Source organism: Acipenser ruthenus, chromosome 1 (genome assembly GCF_902713425.1).
Source record: "Acipenser ruthenus chromosome 1, fAciRut3.2 maternal haplotype, whole genome shotgun sequence".
Lineage (NCBI taxonomy): Eukaryota > Metazoa > Chordata > Actinopteri > Acipenseriformes > Acipenseridae > Acipenser > Acipenser ruthenus.
Window position 1 is genome coordinate 3023843 of NC_081189.1, and position 21431 is coordinate 3045273.

The window sequence follows — 21431 nt, forward strand, 5'->3', positions numbered from 1 at the left end:
ATTCTGTTTTAGGGGCCGGATAACAGTACTCTGCTCATGAAAGCTGGTGGTTTCCTCGGTCTCGTGATATGTCTTCATTCTTGTGTCTGTTTGTATTTGTTCCATTCTGTTTTAGGGGCCGGATAACAGTACTCTGCTCATGAAAGCTGGTGGTTTCCTCGGTCTCGTGATATGTCTTCATTCTTGTGTCTGTTTGTATTTGTTCCATTCTGTTTTAGGGGCCGGATAACAGTACTCTGCTCATGAAAGCTGGTGGTTTCCTCGGTCTCGTGATATGTCTTCATTCTTGTGTCTGTTTGTATTTGTTCCATTCTGTTTTAGGGGCCGGATAACAGTACTCTGCTCATGAAAGCTGGTGGTTTCCTCGGTCTCGTGATATGTCTTCATTCTTGTGTCTGTTTGTATTTGTTCCATTCTGTTTTAGGGGCCGGATAACAGTACTCTGCTCATGAAAGCTGGTGGTTTCCTCGGTCTCGTGATATGTCTTCATTCTTGTGTCTGTTTGTATTTGTTCCATTCTGTTTTAGGGGCCGGATAACAGTACTCTGCTCATGAAAGCTGGTGATTTCCTCGGTCTTGTGATATGTCTTCATTCTTGCTAGAACTTTTTTCTTTTTTTACCGCTCTGTAGGAGTTACAAAATAACCGCTACTATCGTGATAATCCGTGTATCATGAAATAGCGGGCTCACAACTATTTGTACTGTGGATTTTACTGTTTCATCCCTACTACAGATAAATCAGTATTTTCACAAGCTTGAGAGAAATCTGAGTATAGGATGGAGTATAAGACTACCTGGAAGAAACACATGCAAACAGCTTTCTTTAACCTACTGTAGTATGCTATCATATCATTTTTTTGTTTCTCTCAAATTTGCTCAGACAGTGATGCGCATGTTGAGATATATAAAAAACCTTCTAACAAGCCCTTGAAATAATAAATGGTTTATAACAAACACATTATTTGAATTGATAACATGGTATACGATTTAACTCATTACAATAGCAACCATTACCCCCACATCCCCTCCCCTCCCCCAAAGCAGAGCTTGGTTCAACACATCTTGAAGGACTCAATGATGCACTCAGGCTACTTTGATGGGAGGCCAATGCCTGACTCGGCTCCTGTCAGACACATGTACAAGAAATGTGTGTCTCGGGGAGATTACAGCTAAGGTCTTCGGAGATTAAAAGGAATTGATGGTGTCAGTGTCCTCATCCCAGCCAGTGGGGCACCTCTGCACCGGTCTCTCAGAGAGGGGGTGAGGGTTGGAAGGGCATGGAGACAGAACTGTCCTTAGCTGGTCCCTCCTCAACAACAACAACACATTTTGATATTCAAAAGGGCTTTTTGTGTCGAGGCAACTCCACATGCTGTCCCTACTGAACACAAAACTACTGTTATAAAGCACTGGACCAAAAACACTTGACAAATTACAATAAAGACAAATCTAGATTGTAAACAATAAAATACGCAGGCCTCAGCAGTCACGAAGGCCGAAGTGTATAAAAACAAAAAGTCTTCAAGTTAATTCTGTCTCCATGAGTTAAAAGTTCAACGGAACTCCCTTCCAGCATGAAGACAAGGCATTCGAGTTACCTCCTGGTGAAATAAGTCCAAGGAACTGCAGCTCTATCTGGAAGCATGGCTTGCAAACAGATTGCTTTAACCTTGTGCAGTACCTAAATCAAGGCAGTTGAGATACAGAGGCAGGGGGAGGAAAGCAGAGTGCGGGAACTCATTTGCCACTGCTGAAGCTGTAGCCACTCTGGATGAATTTAGGACTTTAGGTTTTAATGCCGTCACTTCATCAACGGTAAAAATACGCAGCTGAAAAGATCAAGTACCTGCCAATACAGTTATAATGCATTGAGACAGAGAAACACAATCCTTCATCAGTGTCCTGCTTGCTGGCTGATTGGAGTACTCAAAGGGAGGTAGATTGTGCTCACTTAGTGCACGTCAGAAAATTGATGTTTGCTTCCAACAGAAGCGTTGTCACTAGGTGGGATGTTGTTTGGTATTTTTTAATTAGCACATGGAATCAACTAAGCGTCTTCCTGAATGCACAAACTCTCTGCAATCACAGGCTAATGAACAAGGCTGCAATTGGAACCCAGAAGAAATAAAAAAGTATTTAGTATGCTATAAATTTCAGGACTCACGATTAGGGCTCTATTTTTTCACAGTAAAAATGGCTTATTTCATGGTCGAAAAATAGATGTTTCAAAATATTTCATGGCAAAACAGAATATTTATTAAAGCATTAAAATAGTGTTGTGTTGTTCAACATGGATAATTTTTTCTTGAGTTAATTTACAACAAACGTTCCATAATATTTAAATACTTACCTTGAAAACAGTAAATGCTAAATTGTAGAAGATTTCATTTTTTAATGTCCACGTTTTAAAGACATTCTATTTTCACTATGCGTGAATTATAAAGAAAAACAACACTAGAAATGTCCCCTTCTTGTACTGGACCGAGACAGCTGGTGTCTTTTGTTGAGGACAATGTAAAGAAATCGTGCAGCTCTCTTCAATCATTTACGAGAAGCAAACTCAGCCAGCTGCCAGGTTCCTAAATGCAGTGCAGCAGGTAGAGCATCAATAAGGCAAACGTTTGCTGAATTTATTTATTAAGTTACACAAGATATGTATATTTACACTATTTCAGAAATGGGAATGTTTACTAGGAACTACATGTTGCAAGGCAATGAGTGCATTTCACAGAAACTGTGAAATCCCTGATAACCCTGAAAAAAATACAGCCTCATGATTGAGGCAAGGAATAAAACGTGCGGACACATTCAGTCCCTCCAGGATTATGAGATTGCATTAGAAAATTGCATAATTAATCATCCCTCGCATGATTCCGATGATTCATATCTTGTATCTGTATGAGAACTGTACTCATTTCGCAAGACATCTACACTTGAGTATTGTGATGCTCACAGGTTTAACGCCTTTAAGAACCCCTGTCCTCCCTTCCCCACAGCACCACTCATGCCCTGTTGCTGTGACAAACACCATATTATTATTATTATTATTATTATTATTATTATTATTATTATTATTATTATTATTATTATTATTATTATTATTATGCAGCAGACTGATATGAAAGCCTGTGGCACTTCTTGAAATGGATACATTTTTAGTTAGAAAAAGTGCTGACAAAAGGTATTTTGCCGTCTGTGCAACTGTGCAGTGGATCACATCATAAAATGGAAATTAAAAAAACATCAGAAATCAGATGAAAGTACCAGCAGACAGTTTCAAGCGAGTCAAACAGCATTTGTAGCCAACTTTGTTTTCTGTATAAAAAGTTCCTACTATAATAATACAATTGTTGATTTAATATTCCATAAATTGTTGCATAATTTGTCACTTTTGACGCATAAACCATGTAAAAGATATCACATAATTTTACTTCTGTTCTGCATAACCCTGGAGGGACTGGACATCCTACAGCACCCTTTCAGGCCTTGTAGAAAGAACTTACTTTAATAACACCGTGTAACACTTTTTTTTTTTTTTTTGGTTCCTGGGTAGTAAGTGTTATTTCCTAATTGCTTATGCCTCAAAAGTATAGAAAATGGCTATTATTCCCCACAAACTTTGCTTTTGTGACCAGGCAGTGATATTTTGAAATTTACCTATTTTCCAGAACATTCCAGATAGATTCAGTGCTGAGTAAACTTGGAGTAACTTCTGGAACTTTCTAGAACTTTCCAGTAATATAAATAGTAGTATAAATACAGGGGCCTTAAGCCCACCAGTTCAGTTTAGTTCCAGCTGCCTAAGTGGATACATATCTGCATTTTTCTGAGATGGCATCAAGAGGCTGCAAGCATCCGGCAGACGCATTTTGCTATGTTTGCGGCCAATTTATCAAGACAAGAGCGAAAAAGTACTCAGTGGAAGCATCTGCTAAGATGTGTGAGGCCTACAAGGCATATTTCGGAATGCCTGTCGGGGATCAAGACAAACCCTGGGCACCTCATTTCACCTGCGAGCACTGCAAAAAAACTCTGGATGGACAATTGTTGCTCGGAATTTTATGTTATAAAATTTGTTAAAATTTTTAAAATTGTAAAAGTTTTTAATTTTAAAATGTTTTACAATTTTCAATGTTATTGAAAAAATATATCATATATGAAAAATGTTGCGAGAATCTTACACATTAGTCATGGGTGAAATAAATGTATTTTTGTAGGATGGTACAGAGGGGAAAAGAGAGCCATGAAGTTCGCTATCCCAAGAATTTGGCGGGAACCCACAGACCACTCAAGCAACTGCTACTTCTGCATGGTAGACCCTTCCAAACGGACCGAGTTCTCTGTGGGGAGGAACAACGTCAAGTGGGAGCCACTGGTGGACCCCCGGAAGGTGCTGATGCCACCACTGCACATCAAATTGGGCCTTATGAAAGAATTTGTCAGAGCTCTAGATAAGGAGTCGGCAGCCTTCAAGTACCTTCAAGACTTCTTCCCTAAGCTGTCTGAGGCAAAGGTCAAAGCCGGTGTCTTCGTCGGACCACAGATAAAGAAGATCCTGGAGTGCAATGAATTCCCCAAGAAGCTCACTAGTAAGGAGAAAGTGGCTTGGAACAGCTTTGTCGCAGTGGTTCGGGGCTTCCTGGGCAATCACAAGGCCGAAAACTATGTGGAGCTGGTTGAGATTCTGGTGAAGAACTACGGCACAATGGGCTGTAGGATGTCCCTCAAAGTCCATATCCTTGATGCTCATCTTGACAAATTCAAGGAGAACGGCGAGCGCTTCCAACAGGATATACTGGACTTTGAACGCCGCTACCAAGGACAGTATAACGAGAACATGATGGGGGACTACATTTGGGGGCTGATTCGTGAAAGTGATTTACAGTATAATCGTAAATCTCAAAAAACTACTCACTTCTAAATCTTTTGTAGTCATTTTTGTATTACTTTAGTATAAATACATGTTAATTTGGATTCATATGTTGTTTTTTTCTGACTTTATGTGAACGAAAAGACACAAATTCGCCCGTTTTCTCATTGGAAATAGGTGAATTTCAAAACATCACTGTCCTGGTCACAAAAGCAAAGTTTGTGGGGAATAATAGCCATTTTCTATACTTTTGAGGCATAAGCAATTAGGAAATAACACTTACTACACAGGAACAGAAATTGTGTTACATAGTGTAATAAATCTTATGCTTTTCAATTTCAAACATGATATCTGTATCAGTTTCTATGCTCAGCTCTCAGTGAATCTGTTGCACTCACATTCACTTCGACATGACCAAGGAAGTGCAATACTATCTGAAAGCATGGTTTGCAAACAAAGATCGTTTTAACCTAATGTAGTACCAAATATCAGGCTTTAAAATAAAAATGCATGCTTACTATAACGTGATTCTTTCAAAACTTCACATTTGAGACCTGCAATGTTAGCTACAATCACTTAAAGGTTACACACGTTGAAAGCACAATTACAACCTGGCAATTTTAAACTTCCTGTCGTGTCCCCCCCCCCCCCAAACAACAATGACATTTCAAGCACACGGTTAGGATGTACATTTCAGGGAGGGCCAGCATGTATTTTTAGCTGCTGTTAGGAGGTCACAGTACAACTCTAAATACAGCTGCACTATGTTATACTCTTATTCTGTCACTTTCTGCCACCAGCGTGTTATTACAATTCCGCATTGGAGACCGGGGGGGTAGGGTTAGAACTGAAGATACAGAAGCACAGCAGCTCTGTTCTTTTTCCAAAGTGCTGTTTAATATTCTTCAGCTGCATCTTCAATGTCTTGAGAGACAGACAGAGAGAGAGAGACAGACAGAGAGATAGAGAGAGAGAGAGAGAGAGAGAGAGAGAGAGAGAGAGAGAGAGAGAGAGAGAGAGAGCTTTGTAACTAGTGCTCCGAGAGTTTAATTTTCCCATACAATCCTGAGACATTCATAATAAAAAATTCCGAATGCTAGGTTCACACAAAAGCAATTTGTCTTATCGCTAATAGGTGGATGTATTTGAGTCCCCTGAAATAGGGAGGCAATGGTTATGATTTTCCAAACTGAAACCGACATTTGCATAAAATTCCAAACCGAACGAAACCGCAAATCACATTGTTTTGCAGAATGAAGAAGCCTTGTCACTTTCAGCACTACACGGGGGCATTTTCGGGAGCTCATCGCACATGTCACTGCATGTAGATGCATCTGTTAAATGACTCTGTGTAGACCCGATAGAAAATGTAGTAATGATGCTAAACACGACAAACAGACAAATGCAAAAGTATCGAAAGGAAATTCATGCATTGAAATGAGTTTATTTTTTGCGATTACGTTGTTGCTGCATTCTATCGTCATATTGAACTAATTCAAGTATATAGGCCTGTAACGGGGGTGGGGGGATCTGTGCTGACTGTCTGGCGCATGCGTGGTTCTGCAGGAAGAGGGCAGCAGCCCTGTAAGATCCGCCTGTCAGTCATGGCGATGACACGAAGAGATGGGGAAGAGGGTGTGTTGGCGAAAAGGGTGTGAGAGGCGGGCCTTGGAGGACTGCTCAGCCCATAAGTACCGCGCTTGGTTATGCATTCGGGTGGTCGTGATTGGGAATACCCAGAGACGCTGGCTGAGAAGGACAGTGTAAACATAAACCAGGCAAGAACGCCAGTGGTTGGAGCGAGCGACCAAAACAGGCAACACGGCTGAGGAAGACAGCCAGCAATAAATAAACCATTTATTAAAATCTGTTGTTACGTACCCGAGGGGACGTGTGTAGTGAGAGGGGAACCTTGGTCACCCCAGTGTATAGTGCATAACATTGTAGATCCCGAGCTGACCGGCTTAGTGGCAGTGGAGACACTGCGTAAGCAGCACCTTTATTTTGTAGTTTTATTACTGTGTTTTATTTTCCCTTTTCATTTTGCCTTTTGTTTTCATTATTATTTTGAGCACCTGCGCCGGCATCAACCGGACTGTATACCAGTGTTGGTAACTCTTTGGTCCTGGCTCCTGTTGCCAGTATTCAGGCCACGGATAACAGCGCCCTCTGCAGGCCAAAATTAATCAGTGCGCCAGAGCGGCGTTTCAACTAAAGTTTTGTCTGTGTCAGTAAATTGCCCACCGCCCTTCCACAGGGCCGTACCCATACAGACACATGTACGTGTGTGTGAGTGTGTGTATATATATATATATATATATAGATAGATATAGATAGAGAGATAGATATCTCGCATGAGATGCAGTTTTACTCACACCTGATTCGCCACTTACAACCTGCAGCGACAATGGGGCTGCCAGGAAAATCTAAAGGTTGATGTCTATTAATCGATGATTTTTTTATTCTTTCTAGATGTGTGTCTAAATGTATAATACATTTGTCTGAGTGGTGCAATAACACTGTATTGAGCTTATAAAAAACGGCATGTGTGTAATAATGGTATGTCCCATTCCCTTTGATGCACAAATGCAGTTTGGTTTTTAGGTTTTAAACTTTCACTTGACTTGCGAAACTTCAGTTCTAAGACTCCCATTTAAGACACGCACTTAAGACTTTGAAAACGTCAGATGACATGTACTTTCCCTGACGGCTTCAACTGTGATTGTGTTTCAAAAGGAACTGCAAAAAAGAAGCAGACTGTTAACGAATGACTTAAGATTGCCGAGGAGTTCAAAAAAACGAATTGTGAAACATCAGGATGCCCCCGCTCCCATTGTTGTAAAAACTTTCCTGCAACCTTCTTGTTTATTCTGTGGTGCTCAAATAACAAGCAGAACGGACCCCAACTACTGCAAGTGAGACAAAAGCTCTTCAACTGCTTGTGCAAACAAGCCTAGCTGTGAAGAAACCCGCTCGGGGAGTGAGTGACTGATAGCAGACTGATATGAAAGCCTGTGGCACTTCTTGAAATGGATACATTTTTAGTTAGAAAAAGTGCTGACAAAAGGTATTTTGCCGTCTGTGCAACTGTGCAGTGGATCACATCATAAAATGAAAATTAAAAAAACATCAGAATTCAGATGAAAGTACCAGCAGCCAGTTTCAAGCGAGTCAAACAGCATTTGTAGCCAACTTTGTTTTCTGTATAAAAAGTTCCTACTATAATAATACAATTGTTGATTTTATATTGCATAAATTATTGCATAATTTGTCACTTTTGACACATAAATCATGTAAAAGATATCACATAATTGTACTTCTGTTCTGCATAACCCTGGAGGGACTGGACATCCTACAGCACCCTTTCAGGCCTTGTAGAAAGAACTGTTGCCCATTGTTTTAGTGTGTACATACTGTGTGCTCGTCATTCCAGTTAATCACAGCATTTGACCAAAGCACTATATAGACTGACTATGATATACACAAGTAAAGCTGTTGAAGTAGTAGGTGTTTTTAGGAAACCCTTTTATTTTCTGTAACAGTAGAATGATTGCTCAGGAAGCTCCTTCAGAGACTCTGTCACTTTCTGACTGTAACTCAGAACAGGATTCTCAATAAACAGCTTTACTGATAAACTTGACAAATGAGACACATTCTCAGGTTGCTATGACAACCGGCGATTTCCATAATCCTGCCAATCAAGAAAATGTTTCCAACAATTTATTTTTTTGTTATTAATTTTTAAAAGGCCACTCTTTTTTTCTAGCAATGCAAAGCAAAAAAAAAATCCAAACTTTCCATGAATGCAAGGCTTAGACCGATAATTAATTTAGAACTTATTTTGAGAAATGAGTGAAACAATGTGCATATAGATGTTTTTTATATTATTATGATGACTTCAGAGGAGCAGAATAGTTGGGTTATCTGACTACAAACTGACTGACGGCACTAGATAGAACCTTGGAATGTTTGATTAGAATGTGAACTCTAACCCACAGCTTCCTTCCTATAAGCCTACAGATGCCTTGACCAGTCTGCACCCAGCTACCTCCAGACCCTCATCTCTCCCTACACCCCCACTCGACCTCTCCGCTCCGCCTGCACTAGAAGACTAGCTCTACCACCGCTACGCTCCCCTGCCTCCAAAGCACGCTCCTTCTCCACCCTTGCTCCGCAGTGGTGGAATGACCTTCCTACAGATGTCAGGACTGCCCAGTCCCTGACCACATTCCGGCGCCTCCTTAAGACTCACCTCTTCAAACAGCACCTGTAGAACTCCTCTGTTTGTATCCTGGGACACTATCACCCTTCATGTAAATGTGCTTTATTTTGCTCTTATCAGCCCCTATTTTACTGCATTTTAATCCTGTACTTCAGAATACTGTAATCTGCCAAGTGTTTAACCTGTAGTACTTTGTATTTAATCACATCCTGATGTAACTATCACTATTTAATCACATCCTGATGTAACTATCACTATTACCTGCTGTATTATTGAATTGTGGTTTGTCAAACTTGTACTTTACTTGAACAAAAGTTATTGTATTTCTTGCTCTTATTGTATTACTTGTATTGTAACGCTTGAAATGTTTTTGCTTACGATTGTAAGTCGCCCTGGATAAGGGCGTCTGCTAAGAAATAAATAATAATAATAATAATAATAATATAAACTAACAAGCACAACAACATGTTACTGTACAGTCCGCACCCGTTTATCCGCCTCTAATCCGTCACTCTCATCTGACCTGTATCACATTGATTCTATTATAAAATACTACACATAACCCACATGCGTTTTCTGACTGTCTGGATTTTTTGTTGCACTAGAGTAAGTTAACACGTTGTGTGCAGTGTCTCTCTTATTGTAGAATACAATAGGAAATACATCCTGACGTATTAACTCATTATAAAATCACACAATTGAGACTGTAGTCAGGAATGGCTATAAAATGAACAATATTTGAATTTTTGTAGAACATAACATTTTTATTTTTGTACATTTCAGTATTTCAGGCTATAGGCTTGCTGTTTTTGTTTTAATATGTTTTTCCTTGCTTGTTGAAATACCATTTCTATACAGTACATTACTGTACTGTGAATGGTGTTTTCAAGTGCTGTAGCTTCAAATGAAGTATAATCTGGATTATGTTATTGTAAATGTAATGCTGTTTGGCAATTGCATGTTTATAGAAAACGTATGTGGTTTTAGTGATTATTCCTGGTGTAATTGGGTTAGATGTTTGTTTTTTTCTGGTTCAGCCTCGCAATCTAGTGGACGTTTCATTAAACCACCACTCTCATTTATCCGTCAGTGGAACCTGTAACAGGAAAGGTTGGAAAAACGAGTGCTGACAGTTGTATTATTGTGATAACCACAAGGATAGGCAAGTGAACCTACCCCACTCCTAATAAAATGATCAATCTGGCTAAGGATCACATACACAATGAGCTGCAGTCACATCATTGCCTCAATGAGGTTATCTGTTTCATTATTTCCATGCCAAAGTGATATCCACTTAAGCCTAACTAAATGTAAAATCAATGCGTTTGAAATGAATGAGCCACTCAGTTGCCCAGTTTCCCTTCCACTGACGGATGTTGGAATGTGTTTCACTATGTGTTCTCGAGCGTCACATTTCTCCACCCTTAACCGCTCTCTCTAGTTAGGCTGAAAGCTTTTCCTGGCCTTTACTGCACAAGGAAGAAGTCGGTCACCTCCAAATCCTCCTCTTGATCTGCAACTCATTCCAGGGGCCTTACATTTCACAGTGAACTGCAACCTCTTTAGCCGTTACTGGCAGGAGCACAGGTCCACTCACAAAAGGCAGCGGGGCTGCAGGCGATTCGGCACACATAGCATGTCAGAGGAGACATCTGTTCAGTGCGTCACATTTCATTTTGTTTAAACCAGTTAGGAACTCAGATGCAGCATCGCTGTAACCGAGTGTGCCTGGTGGCTACTGTAGCTTCAGCACTAAACCGCACGCAGCGATTCTTTCAAAGGGCTTCGCAGGGGTGTACTTTTCTTTATGTCGGGTTTGATGTACATAGATATTTATTAGCAAATGTACAATTACTGTCAGGACAATCTGGTTCAAGATTATACTGGGAGTCTTGCGCTACATACACAAGACACATAGGCTCTGTAGGTTTTTATTGTTTTCAGGAATACTTGAGGTTTTAATGAACTAGATGTTAGGATTCCTATATTATGGTATCAATTACTATTAGCCAGTTCAGCAAAATGATTATAGTCTCCATATGACCATTTGAACCAGAGCAGTCTGGTTTGCTGCAGCTTGACTAAATGTTTTACAATGTAATTTTCATAATGGATTTATATGGGATCCAACAAGTTACGTTACTACTTGGTTGCGAAGTCACCGCTCAGCTGAAGAAACCAGGACAAGACTGGCTGCATCCACCGAGTGGCGTACTGGACCGACCCACTGTGGAAACTTTCCTGGCCCCACTTGGACGTGCCTTGCTTTTGGCAGGGATCTGGCACTGTAAAATGTAGCACTACTCCACTGCTCAGCATGTTACTATCATTTGCTACACACGTGGCCTCTTCTTTTTTTTGTTCACCTCTTATTACTACAGATCAGCGGATGTGTGAAGCTCAGCTAACATCCTCCTTTTAATTACACACTAAAGATATTTCCTGATACAACCAAAACCACACATTTCAGTGTTTCATTCTATGTTTTTTATTTTCTGTGAAATGTAAACGACCGCACGAAAATGTTGTGATACATCCACACTGACGACTTTGTACATCAATACCTTTCATAACATCTGTCGTGAATGAACCCTAAAAAGTGATCTAGGACAGGGGTGAGCAACCAGAGCGAACCTAAAAGGCCACAAGTGCAGCACTCAGACCCGATCTGCCCACTTATTCTTCTACTCGGAAAGAAATGGGCTTGTAACCAGGAGGTCCCCGGTTCAAATCCCACCTCAGCCACTGACTCATTGTGTGACCCTGAGCAAGTCACTTAACCTCCTTGTGCTCCGTCTTTCGGGTGAGACGTAGTTGTAAGTGACTCTGCAGCTGATGCATAGTTCACACACCCTAGTATCTGTAAGTCGCCTTGGATAAAGTTGTCTGCTAAATAAACAAATAATAAATTACACAAGCTTGGCTTCCTTACGTTTTCTTATTAATAAATCACCCCTGTTGGGTCGGGGTGTATGACAAAGAGAGAAAGAATTGATGCTGTAAATCTCCCTCCCTACCAGAAAGGGCGCTGTGTAAGGTGGGTAGTGCACTTCCCCACAGATGGGTCGACTTGGAGGTGGGTGGAAACAGGAAGTCGGCCATCTTGGAGGAAGCATGTAGTTTCGCATACTCAAAACAATATGCGATCAGCTGCGGGCCAGGCAGCGATTGGTTACACCGGGGCGCCAAGCTGATTGCAGGGAGGAGTTGGGCAGTACAAAGGGGACACAGCTACGTGAGTACAGCCCCTTGCACTGAAGCGTAACACACGGCCGGAGCCTGTACTGTTTGTTGTTTTTGTGTTTTATAGAGGAGGAACCCATGAGCTGTCGCTTCAGAGCTAGCATTCATCCCTGAGCACTTCCTTCCACGGCACAACACACATGTGCACCACGATCCCCCGGAGTTGAGCACGCACACTTTCGTGCACGCAGGACATAGGGCGGAACAGAGTCTTTGTATTATTATTATTTGTTTGGGTTTGCAAGCCCGCTGTGTACCCCCAGATACCATTGCTGGTAGAGGGGAGGCTTCTTTTGTTTATTAATTAAAACATGGATTGTTTTGGTAGAAATTACTGTGTGCACTATCACTCTGTTCCTTACACCACTTGCACCTGACGACAGGGTGTAACGATACACTAATGTCACGATACAATATGATTCACTATATGCAGGTTGTGATACAATAGGTGGTCCTGATGGGCTACTTGTATGATGCAGAATAAGATAAAACAGTCATTTAATGGTGGACCATTTTTAAAAGGACACAAATGTAATTGAATAGGGAGAATATGTATTTAAATATGCAACTATAAAACAAAGGTATTCTTCATTCAAGAACCGTATGGTGAACTACAGTACTATGAGGCATGTTGTGCTTTTGATCTTGTATCACGATGCAAGCGACACACACCTTACAGGATCATCGTCCTGAATAAATGCATGTAAGACTGACGTACATTGACTTGGTATCTGCACACAGTCTGACAGCAAACACGAATAATCCACTTGTGTAGAGGCACTGGGGCCTGTTTCTCTTTCACAAAAGGACAAAATAAAAGCATCTTAAATCGTTTCCTTTTTTCTTGAATGGTTTTAGTTCCCCGATGGGTTCTATGCAAATTCCTTGTCATTGAAGATAGCACTGCCAAATAAATGTAAGAGCAGGAATTATTTCAGAAGATATCTTTCAGGACTGTAAATCCCCCGTAAATGGTGAATACTAAATCACATCCCAGTTCCCCCAGCTTTCAACTAAAATGAAGATGGCACTTTCTTTTTCATTTTGATGGATAAACAGTATCATGTTGTATAGTCAGACAAAGCACGTTCTTTCGAAGACCTTTTCGAATAGGATTTCCTAATTGTTCTTCACTGCCATAGCAGGATTTTTATATGTAATTATTATTTTGTTTTATCTTTATTTGAAAAGGGTATTTAAAGTTGATACAAAGTAAAATGTACTGAGCTGCCACTGCAAATCAGCGCCAGAGTTTATACAGTAGGGTTCAGTAAATCATCTGCGGGAAGTTAATAAGGAACTGAAAATTGAGTTATCAAAGGCAGTGGTTTTAACAGTGGGCACTGATCTGAAGCGTCTTACTGCTACAACCAAGAATCTGTCACCTGCAACTCTTACAAATACAATCACAGCTCGCTGAAGTGTAAAATGTGTTTTTCCACAGTGTCAAAAAAGTGCGACCCGTCAAATCTGTGCAGTGAGCGGTGTGATTGTGTTCTTCGCTCTTAGCTTGGGCTTACATTCAGAGTCACGGGTCAGAACGAGTGAAAGAAGATCACAATTCAACATCATGAGCTAGTTTTACCATGAGAATAATAAATAAACACATTTCACAATATCGTTAACTTGCTTCCTGTTGTAGAACAGCCATCAATTTGTGACAAGAATTCAGACAGCAAATTAGTAATAAAAAAGCTTGATAAAACACCAAATAAAATAAAAACCAAGCACTATAATACATCCCAAGATGAAGTGAGAGTAGTGCTGCATGAACGGATTATTGGAATTGAGCTTGCCACAGAAATCAGGTGCAGGGAGGGTCACTGGTGTTGACTGGGCTAATGTACCACACAAACCCAAGCAGCTGTTTCTTAACTTGCTTCACTTTGAATGGTAAATTAGCCCAATAGCACCAATGCCCCTCACTTGATTGCCAGCCCCTGATTTCTGTGCTCAATCTGAATAACTAAATAAGCAGTTTGTGCAGCACTGAGTATCAGCAATGAAGAGGCTTGCCAAGCACACATTAGCAGGTCTAATAAGAAAACAGTAAACTTGAATTTTACCAGGGGGCTCAGGCAAGTCATCACTGAAAGGTAAAAATGTTACTGAAGCCTGTTTATAAGCCTGACAGAGCACTGGAAACGAACATAAGCAATGTCATGAGTTTCTGCACATTGTTAATTCTCTAAAAATGTCCTGTACAGAACAGAAGGATTAAAGCTGGAGCTCATTAAACAAACACAGAAACAAACTTCAAGCCACCAACTGGTCATTATCCCCCTCGAAATGCCCTGGACCACAAGCATTGCTTACTCTTCAAAATTAATCAATTAATTAACTAATTAATCAATCATTTAGCAGATGCTTTTATCCAAAGCGACTTCCAGAGACTAGGGGGTGAACTATGCATCAACAACTGCTGCTGCAGAGTCACTTATGTATTTATCTGCCAGGCAAACAAAGGCAAAGTTGGTTTATAATATAAAAAAATAAATAAACTAAGCAAACCATGCTTAGGTTAGGACAATGACAAGGAAAATAACACAGACCATGTATATTCATCACTTAATAAAAGACATGGAAAGGAATCCAATGTTATAATTTTTTCGTACCAAGGCACCACATTCAGTAAAAAGCAGAGATTAATAAAGCCCACCGTTGCAAAGAAACTTGCAAGACTACAGCCCTGGCGCACCTTCATGTGTTAAAGACAATGCCATTACATCATTTACAACCAATCACATCAGCTACTATATGTTTCAGCATATTATCTCACCACAACAGATAAGCAAATTGGAGAACCCATGACCTTTAAATGTGAAAGAATGATATCAAACAAATCAGATTATTGAAACAGTAAACAAAATGAAAAGGCACAACATCAACAACAAGGATGCAAATAGCTTTAAAGCTTAACACACATAAAAAACACCTTCAAGAATCACCAACGGAGAACTCCTCAAATACACAGTATACTGCACCCAGCGGCCAATGAAAGAGCAACAGACACTATTTATGTAGCCCTTTGTATTTGGAAACAGGATTGTTAAAATTGTACTGGTCCCATTTTCCTGGTTTTATCTACCCTAGTTGATATATGTTGATAAAACATGTCTGAGGTTGCCTGCATAGAGATTCATGTTACAGCTCAGGGTATTTGACTATTACATGCTAGGTGTGGCGCATCAGAGGGTGTTAGAAAAGGTTGCTTTTAAACATAATGGATGTCCACAGGACAGGACCACCCCATGGTCATTTTGGTCAATATATACCCCTTCGGCATAAGCCACAGCTGGATTGAGTCATACTACCTGGGATTAACCTCAAAAAGAGGTTACTAAAATCCAAGAGCATTCTGCAGTTCTGTAAACTATTCCAATAAAAAAAAAACTGTGGCATATTCTGGAGGGGTGAACGTCGCTCAAAGGTCTGGTTTGAATGCAGGGATGGGAACAAGACTCCCATTGCAGTTGATCCATTCCTGGTTTTACAGTGAGTTTAATAAGACACACCTAACCTTGCTACCTACAGTATACACTGCAGCTAATCAAGCTCCCAGTAAAAACTGGAATGGGTGAAACTGCTATGCAATAGTCTTATTCCCATCCCTGGAAAAGACCCTTCTGAGCCCCAAAGTACCTGCACCACTGGAATCTTGGAATAATCTCCCAGTGGGGAGTATGGTTGGAATTTCAAGGACAGCCAGGAAAGAGGGAGCCAGCTCAAATCAACCCAACCCAACCCAACCCAACCAGCAGCAGCAGCAGCAGAAGGATGAGAAGATCCCCGCTTTCCTACCTCCTGCACCTGCACACGCACTTTGTTGATGGCCTTTAACCACCGTATCCTGGACAGGGAGAGAGCAGGGGGTTCCGCGTCACCCACGAAGCTGACAAACACACACAATACATGAAGCAATTAGAAATCCATAGAGAAATCACTGTTACCTTGAGTACAGCTGTCATCCTGTGATACAGCATACAGTAAACAAACAAATATTGCTGGCCGACAGCAATCATCGTTTTTATGACTTATGATAATTCTTAATCCTTGCTTTTTATATGGTGTCTTATTATAACAGAACAATGAGGGACACCCTGCACACGATGCATTAATTGCATACAATTCTTTAAATCAGGATAATACAGTTCCATGTGTTAAAATCGGTTTAAACTTGATTATATGTTACGGTGTCTAGCATGGCTTTTAAAAAAAGATGTACAGTTTATTAAAGAAAAGCATTAAGTTGAGATAAATTCAGATGCAGATTCCCAATCCCCACTCACCTGCTCGGCTCCTTGCTCAGCCTCCTCTCGAGGGGATGCACTGGCTCCGGGAGTCCCTCAGGTGTGACGTCCTGCCTCCTGTCCTCGAGTCTGGTGAAGGTGTCGTGGTCCTCGGCTCGCACCCTGGCCTCCTCCTCCTCCTCCTCCTCCCCCCCCCAGTCTGTGCCGTTGGGCTTGCAGCTGCCTGTGCTGTGGTAGGAGTGGAAGGACTCGCGGTCACGGCGCTCTTCCGGCTCGGAGCATGGAGCACTCTCCTGGTCGAGTTCGCTCAGCTGGGAGCTGCCCTGGCTCAGGTTCCCAGAGGAGTCGTATCGACTGCTCCCCACCGGGCTGTAGTGGGGCGGAGACGGGACAGAGAAACACGTCAGGACCTTTTACAGCAATGCTGGACACAGACACTAACCTCAAGGGACTATACAGTCAAGTCTTTAGGACAATCAGAGTGTCAGGTAAGGCAACATCAATGACACCACACAGCTAACTTGGTGCAACTCCACACTGGGACCCAACATCCAGCTATGGCTACGGCTACGGCTATCAAAGTGTGGTGGTTTAACAGGGTGGTGCATGGCAGCAATTCTGTTTCTGGGTATAACATATATGTTTAAATATTTGAAAATGCATGTAATTAAATGGCCATTGTAGTCCAGGGAAAACACAGGACTACACCTCCCAGAAGGACACGGGCTGAAACCCTAATTAAATTTTTTTTATTAATTATCACCTGCACCTGGCTATTATTGTAAATAAGAGCCAGGTGCAGGGTATATAAAGAGAGCAGCCAGTCCCTTCAGGGCTGCTGCTGTGTGGAGGGCCCGGTTGATGGTGTTTTCACACCAGGATGGTCTCTAAGATTCAAGACAGTAACAGATGTCTATAGTACCCTTGTGGACTTGACTGTATCCCCACACCTCCTGGTGCCAAAGATGACCCCAATGAGTGTGTTGTGGCTTCTAATCCTGAATGAGAATCAGTAGAGCAGCACAGTTGTCTGGTAATCACACATCAAAGTACAGAAGCTGGTATGTGTAACACTACTGCACAGCACTACACAACACCTGGGAAGCCCTCTATCAGACCACAGGGACCAATGCATCACCGCACAACACACCTGCCGCGAAGCATCATCTTTGTGCTTATGAAAAAGCAGAGCACAAACTATTCACTATGAATGCAGATTCCTAACATGTGGTAAATGTAGTGCTGGGACGAACACAGGATTTTCATGTTCGGATATTCGCTCAATTTAAATATTCGTTCGGATATTCGTTCAAAAAGTAATAAAAGCCATTATATTGCTCTGAGCTCAGGCAGGGACATCATAGGGGCAGGGGGCATGGTCGTGGCCCTGTGTGTGTGCCTTTATTTTACAGCAAGACCTTAAAATATGTAACGCGTTAAAATAGAAAAATATCCCTGGAGTAAAGAATAAGTTGTGTAGGACTTACTTTACCCCATTGCCGTTTCTTCACAGTAATCAGTGGCCATCGACACGTTTTCATAAAGTAATAACATGAGGTTCACTTGTGCTTTTTTGTAGCTGAACAAGCAAACAAAAACTGAAATTTAACTTTAAACACTTCAAATAAAACAAACGTGGAAATGGCGTTGGGGAAAAATCTCACTGTTTTGGTTCTCGTTTATTACATTCCACATAACAAAGTCACAACAAAATATATATATACAATATATACAGTCTATATAAAAATCAATTTGGGTATTGTTTAAGTGAGGCATTTCTGTCCTATGAGATTCTGGCTCGCTCTAAAGCAGCACAACGCATTTTTGTCCCTGATGGCTTTCCATAGAGATCACTAAGGGCGCGTGTGCATAATCTGGTCTGTTTACTTTTTGCTGTCTAAAACTTTTAAATAGAGACTCAAGAGCTGCTGTGTTGTTCCTCCATTTATATACACACACACATATAGACATATACATATATACATATATACATATATACATACATACATACATACATATATAGATAGATATATATATATTTTTTTAATCTCACATATCGCATGGAGCTCTTTTTCATTTGCCATTTATTTTAAACTGTCGCATAAATTCTGGGGCAAGTTATTTTTGTCATTTGTAGCGAATACGACATCTCATTTTTGTATCCGAATACATGTCAAAAAATATTTGTTTGAATATTCAAATATTTGTCCCAGCACTAGGTAAATGTGCACAAGACTTCACACAGACAGCCTGCAGCAATGCACTTACTCTAAAAGGAGCTAACAAGAGCAAAAGCATATTACAGTATCTATCTGCAGGGGCAGAAAAGTCATCTATCACTCCATAAACAGTTCGGCTTTATACACCCAGGCCATGATATTGATTATTTTCCTATTTTTTTATGTCACTGGGATGCAAACCACAATTACTACATTTGCTCTGTTTAGCAGTTTCCGATGGCTGCGTAGCTTCTGTTGTGTATTTTCTGCAGCAGTTTCTAAAGGAAGGGTTATAATAATTACATAAAAGTTCTATTAAGTGTCAGGATTTTGAGTTTTTGAGATCATTTTGTGTGTGGCAGTACATCTCTTCTTTTTCAGACTCTCACCTTGGCTTGCTTAGGATATTTTTGTTTATGTATTTATGTATTCATTTTAATTGTGGTATTTTTTGTGCTTGTGCACAGCACTGGCTACAGCAGGGCATGGTTCTGGCAGATACAATTTTTAAGGGCCCTTCTGGTTAAAGGGATAAGCATTAGGGACCTTCCATTGACCTACTGTAAAACAAGCAAGCCAGACACAGCTACAGCAGCTGCAGTTATAATGGAATTAGGATGGCAAACATGGGAACACAGACAAGAACACCACTTTGATCAAATTGAGAATCTGAAAGATTCGAATAGTTCCCAAAGGACAACGAATGCAAAATGTTCTGTATTAATTGTGAAGCAGTACAGCACCTGTGCTTACTCAAGGTAAAAGCCTCCCAATGCATCCTATTCTCATTAAACTGAAATGTCAACCCGTTCAAATCAAGTAAACAGACCGTTATGATTACACATATATGTTTGTATCAATAGGTATAGGCACAGACCTTTAATTAATAAATCTGACTCATTTAAACAACGGGATGGGTACCCTGCAAATAAGCATCAACAGATAGCCTTTTCCACAGCCTCTTCTTAATTGTTTAAGTGGTTTTCTTTAATGCTTAGTGTTCAAATACAGAAATATAAAACAAATAAAAAGACATACAATCTGACCAAAATAGAAAAAAGTATGATCTTCACAAACACAACATACTCATTAAGATCTGTATACGGGCTGTCATTTCAGAGAGGTTCATATGATTCTAAAGTTTCAGCTGGAATGATTGATCTCCCTATGTCCTCTTTTTCTTATTTTCATCTCTAATGTCAGAAAACACTTGCACAGACAGTATACCCTTCACATCTAAAAGCACAGCAACACAAACTGGAGACAAACCAAACATTTTCAAAAATAGGAAAGGGTAGAAAAGAAGAGAGTACAAAGAATAAAGGGGGTTGCTAGTTTCTTATTCCTCATACATTCAAACTATTCATCATCATTGCATTATAAATGGCCGGCTGCTTACTGCCACCATTTATTATGCTGCTACTGGCCTTTTCACATTCAAAAGGTCCTTCCCCGTCAAGCCGTCCTGCTGCAGTCCTGGGCTGAGCTCTGCAGAGGGGAGGGGTTCGGAGAGGGGGTCCTTTTCATGCTCAGCTAGGAGCTCTGACTGGAGGTCAGGAGGCGAGATCTCTACCTGAGGTTCGACTGAGCTATCTGGAAAGGAGTCTTTGATTGTTGCCACTAGAGTACCTTCCCTGGTCTCAAAACTGTCTTGACTGGGTGCAACTGATTGGTCAAGACTATAGTGGTCGTCTGAACCTAAACCATTAAGATCTTTGCCCTCAATGCTAACTTTGCTGCTCCCACTGGCCACATGTTCTGTGCCTACTGTACAATTGTCAGGCGCATCACTGGCACCCAGCAGCTTGACTTCCTTGGCCATGGGTTGGGAGGTGACAACAGGGGGTTCCTGCTTCAGGGGCTCAGCACTTTCCTTTTGCCAAGGAAAGGAGAAGTCTAGTTTCTTCCCAAACATGGATGTGGCTGCAGGTTCTTCCTTGCTGGCGGTCTTTTCTTCTTCGAAGAACCCCACTGAAAATTTCTTGAAACCAGACAGCAGGCCCCCATCCTTCTGCGGACTGCCTTTTGGAATGGATGGTGGTGAAAAGAATGAGCCAAAGGACTTCCCGCTGTCACCAGTGGATGACATAAAGCCGAACTTGGGTGTGGGTATGCCAGGCATGTCGAAGAACGACTTGGAAGGTGGTGGTTCAGCACTTGGTTGCCCACTCAGGCTGGCGACCTTTTGGCCATTTTCAATTGTCGGAACACTCTGGTCACTTCCTTTGCCTTGAGAATCACCTGTAACCACAGCGTGTTCAAGTTGTGTGCCATCCACCTGTGGCAGACTGGGGGAACTTTCCAAGGTGACTTGCGGCTCTTCTGAATACTGAGCTTCCTCACTCGAGACGGCTGGAGTTGAGAGAGCCACATCCTCCTGCGCTGTTTGTAAAGCTATGTCCACTTCGGCTTGCTCTGCCTGATGCTCCTGTCCAGATTCCTTGCTTATTTGAATCTCTAGGGACTCAAAAGTATTTTTTTCTGCTTCAGTGTCTACAACAGACTCTGAAGAGGGAACCTGCAAATCCGCATCAACAGATAACTTCTGCTCTTCAGTGAGAGAACTAGACATGGATTGCTCTTTCTCATCCTGCTTCTCTGAGCTTTCTTCCTGAACCCAAACCTC

At 41.2% G+C, this 21431-nt stretch overlaps 1 protein-coding gene across 2 annotated transcripts in view; it reads right to left on the reverse strand.

Annotated features, from left to right (window-relative positions):
* LOC117403970 (protein unc-13 homolog B) overlaps positions 1–21431 on the reverse strand; it is a 222221-nt gene that overhangs the window by 86537 nt on the left and 114253 nt on the right. For both annotated transcript variants that reach the window (XM_059029881.1, XM_059029927.1), the window contains exons 10-11: positions 16626–16955; positions 16138–16228 (exon numbers count right to left, since the gene is read on the reverse strand). In XM_059029881.1, the coding sequence (XP_058885864.1) occupies positions 16138–16228; positions 16626–16955 (421 nt within the window). The remainder of the gene's footprint in view (positions 1–16137; positions 16229–16625; positions 16956–21431) is intronic.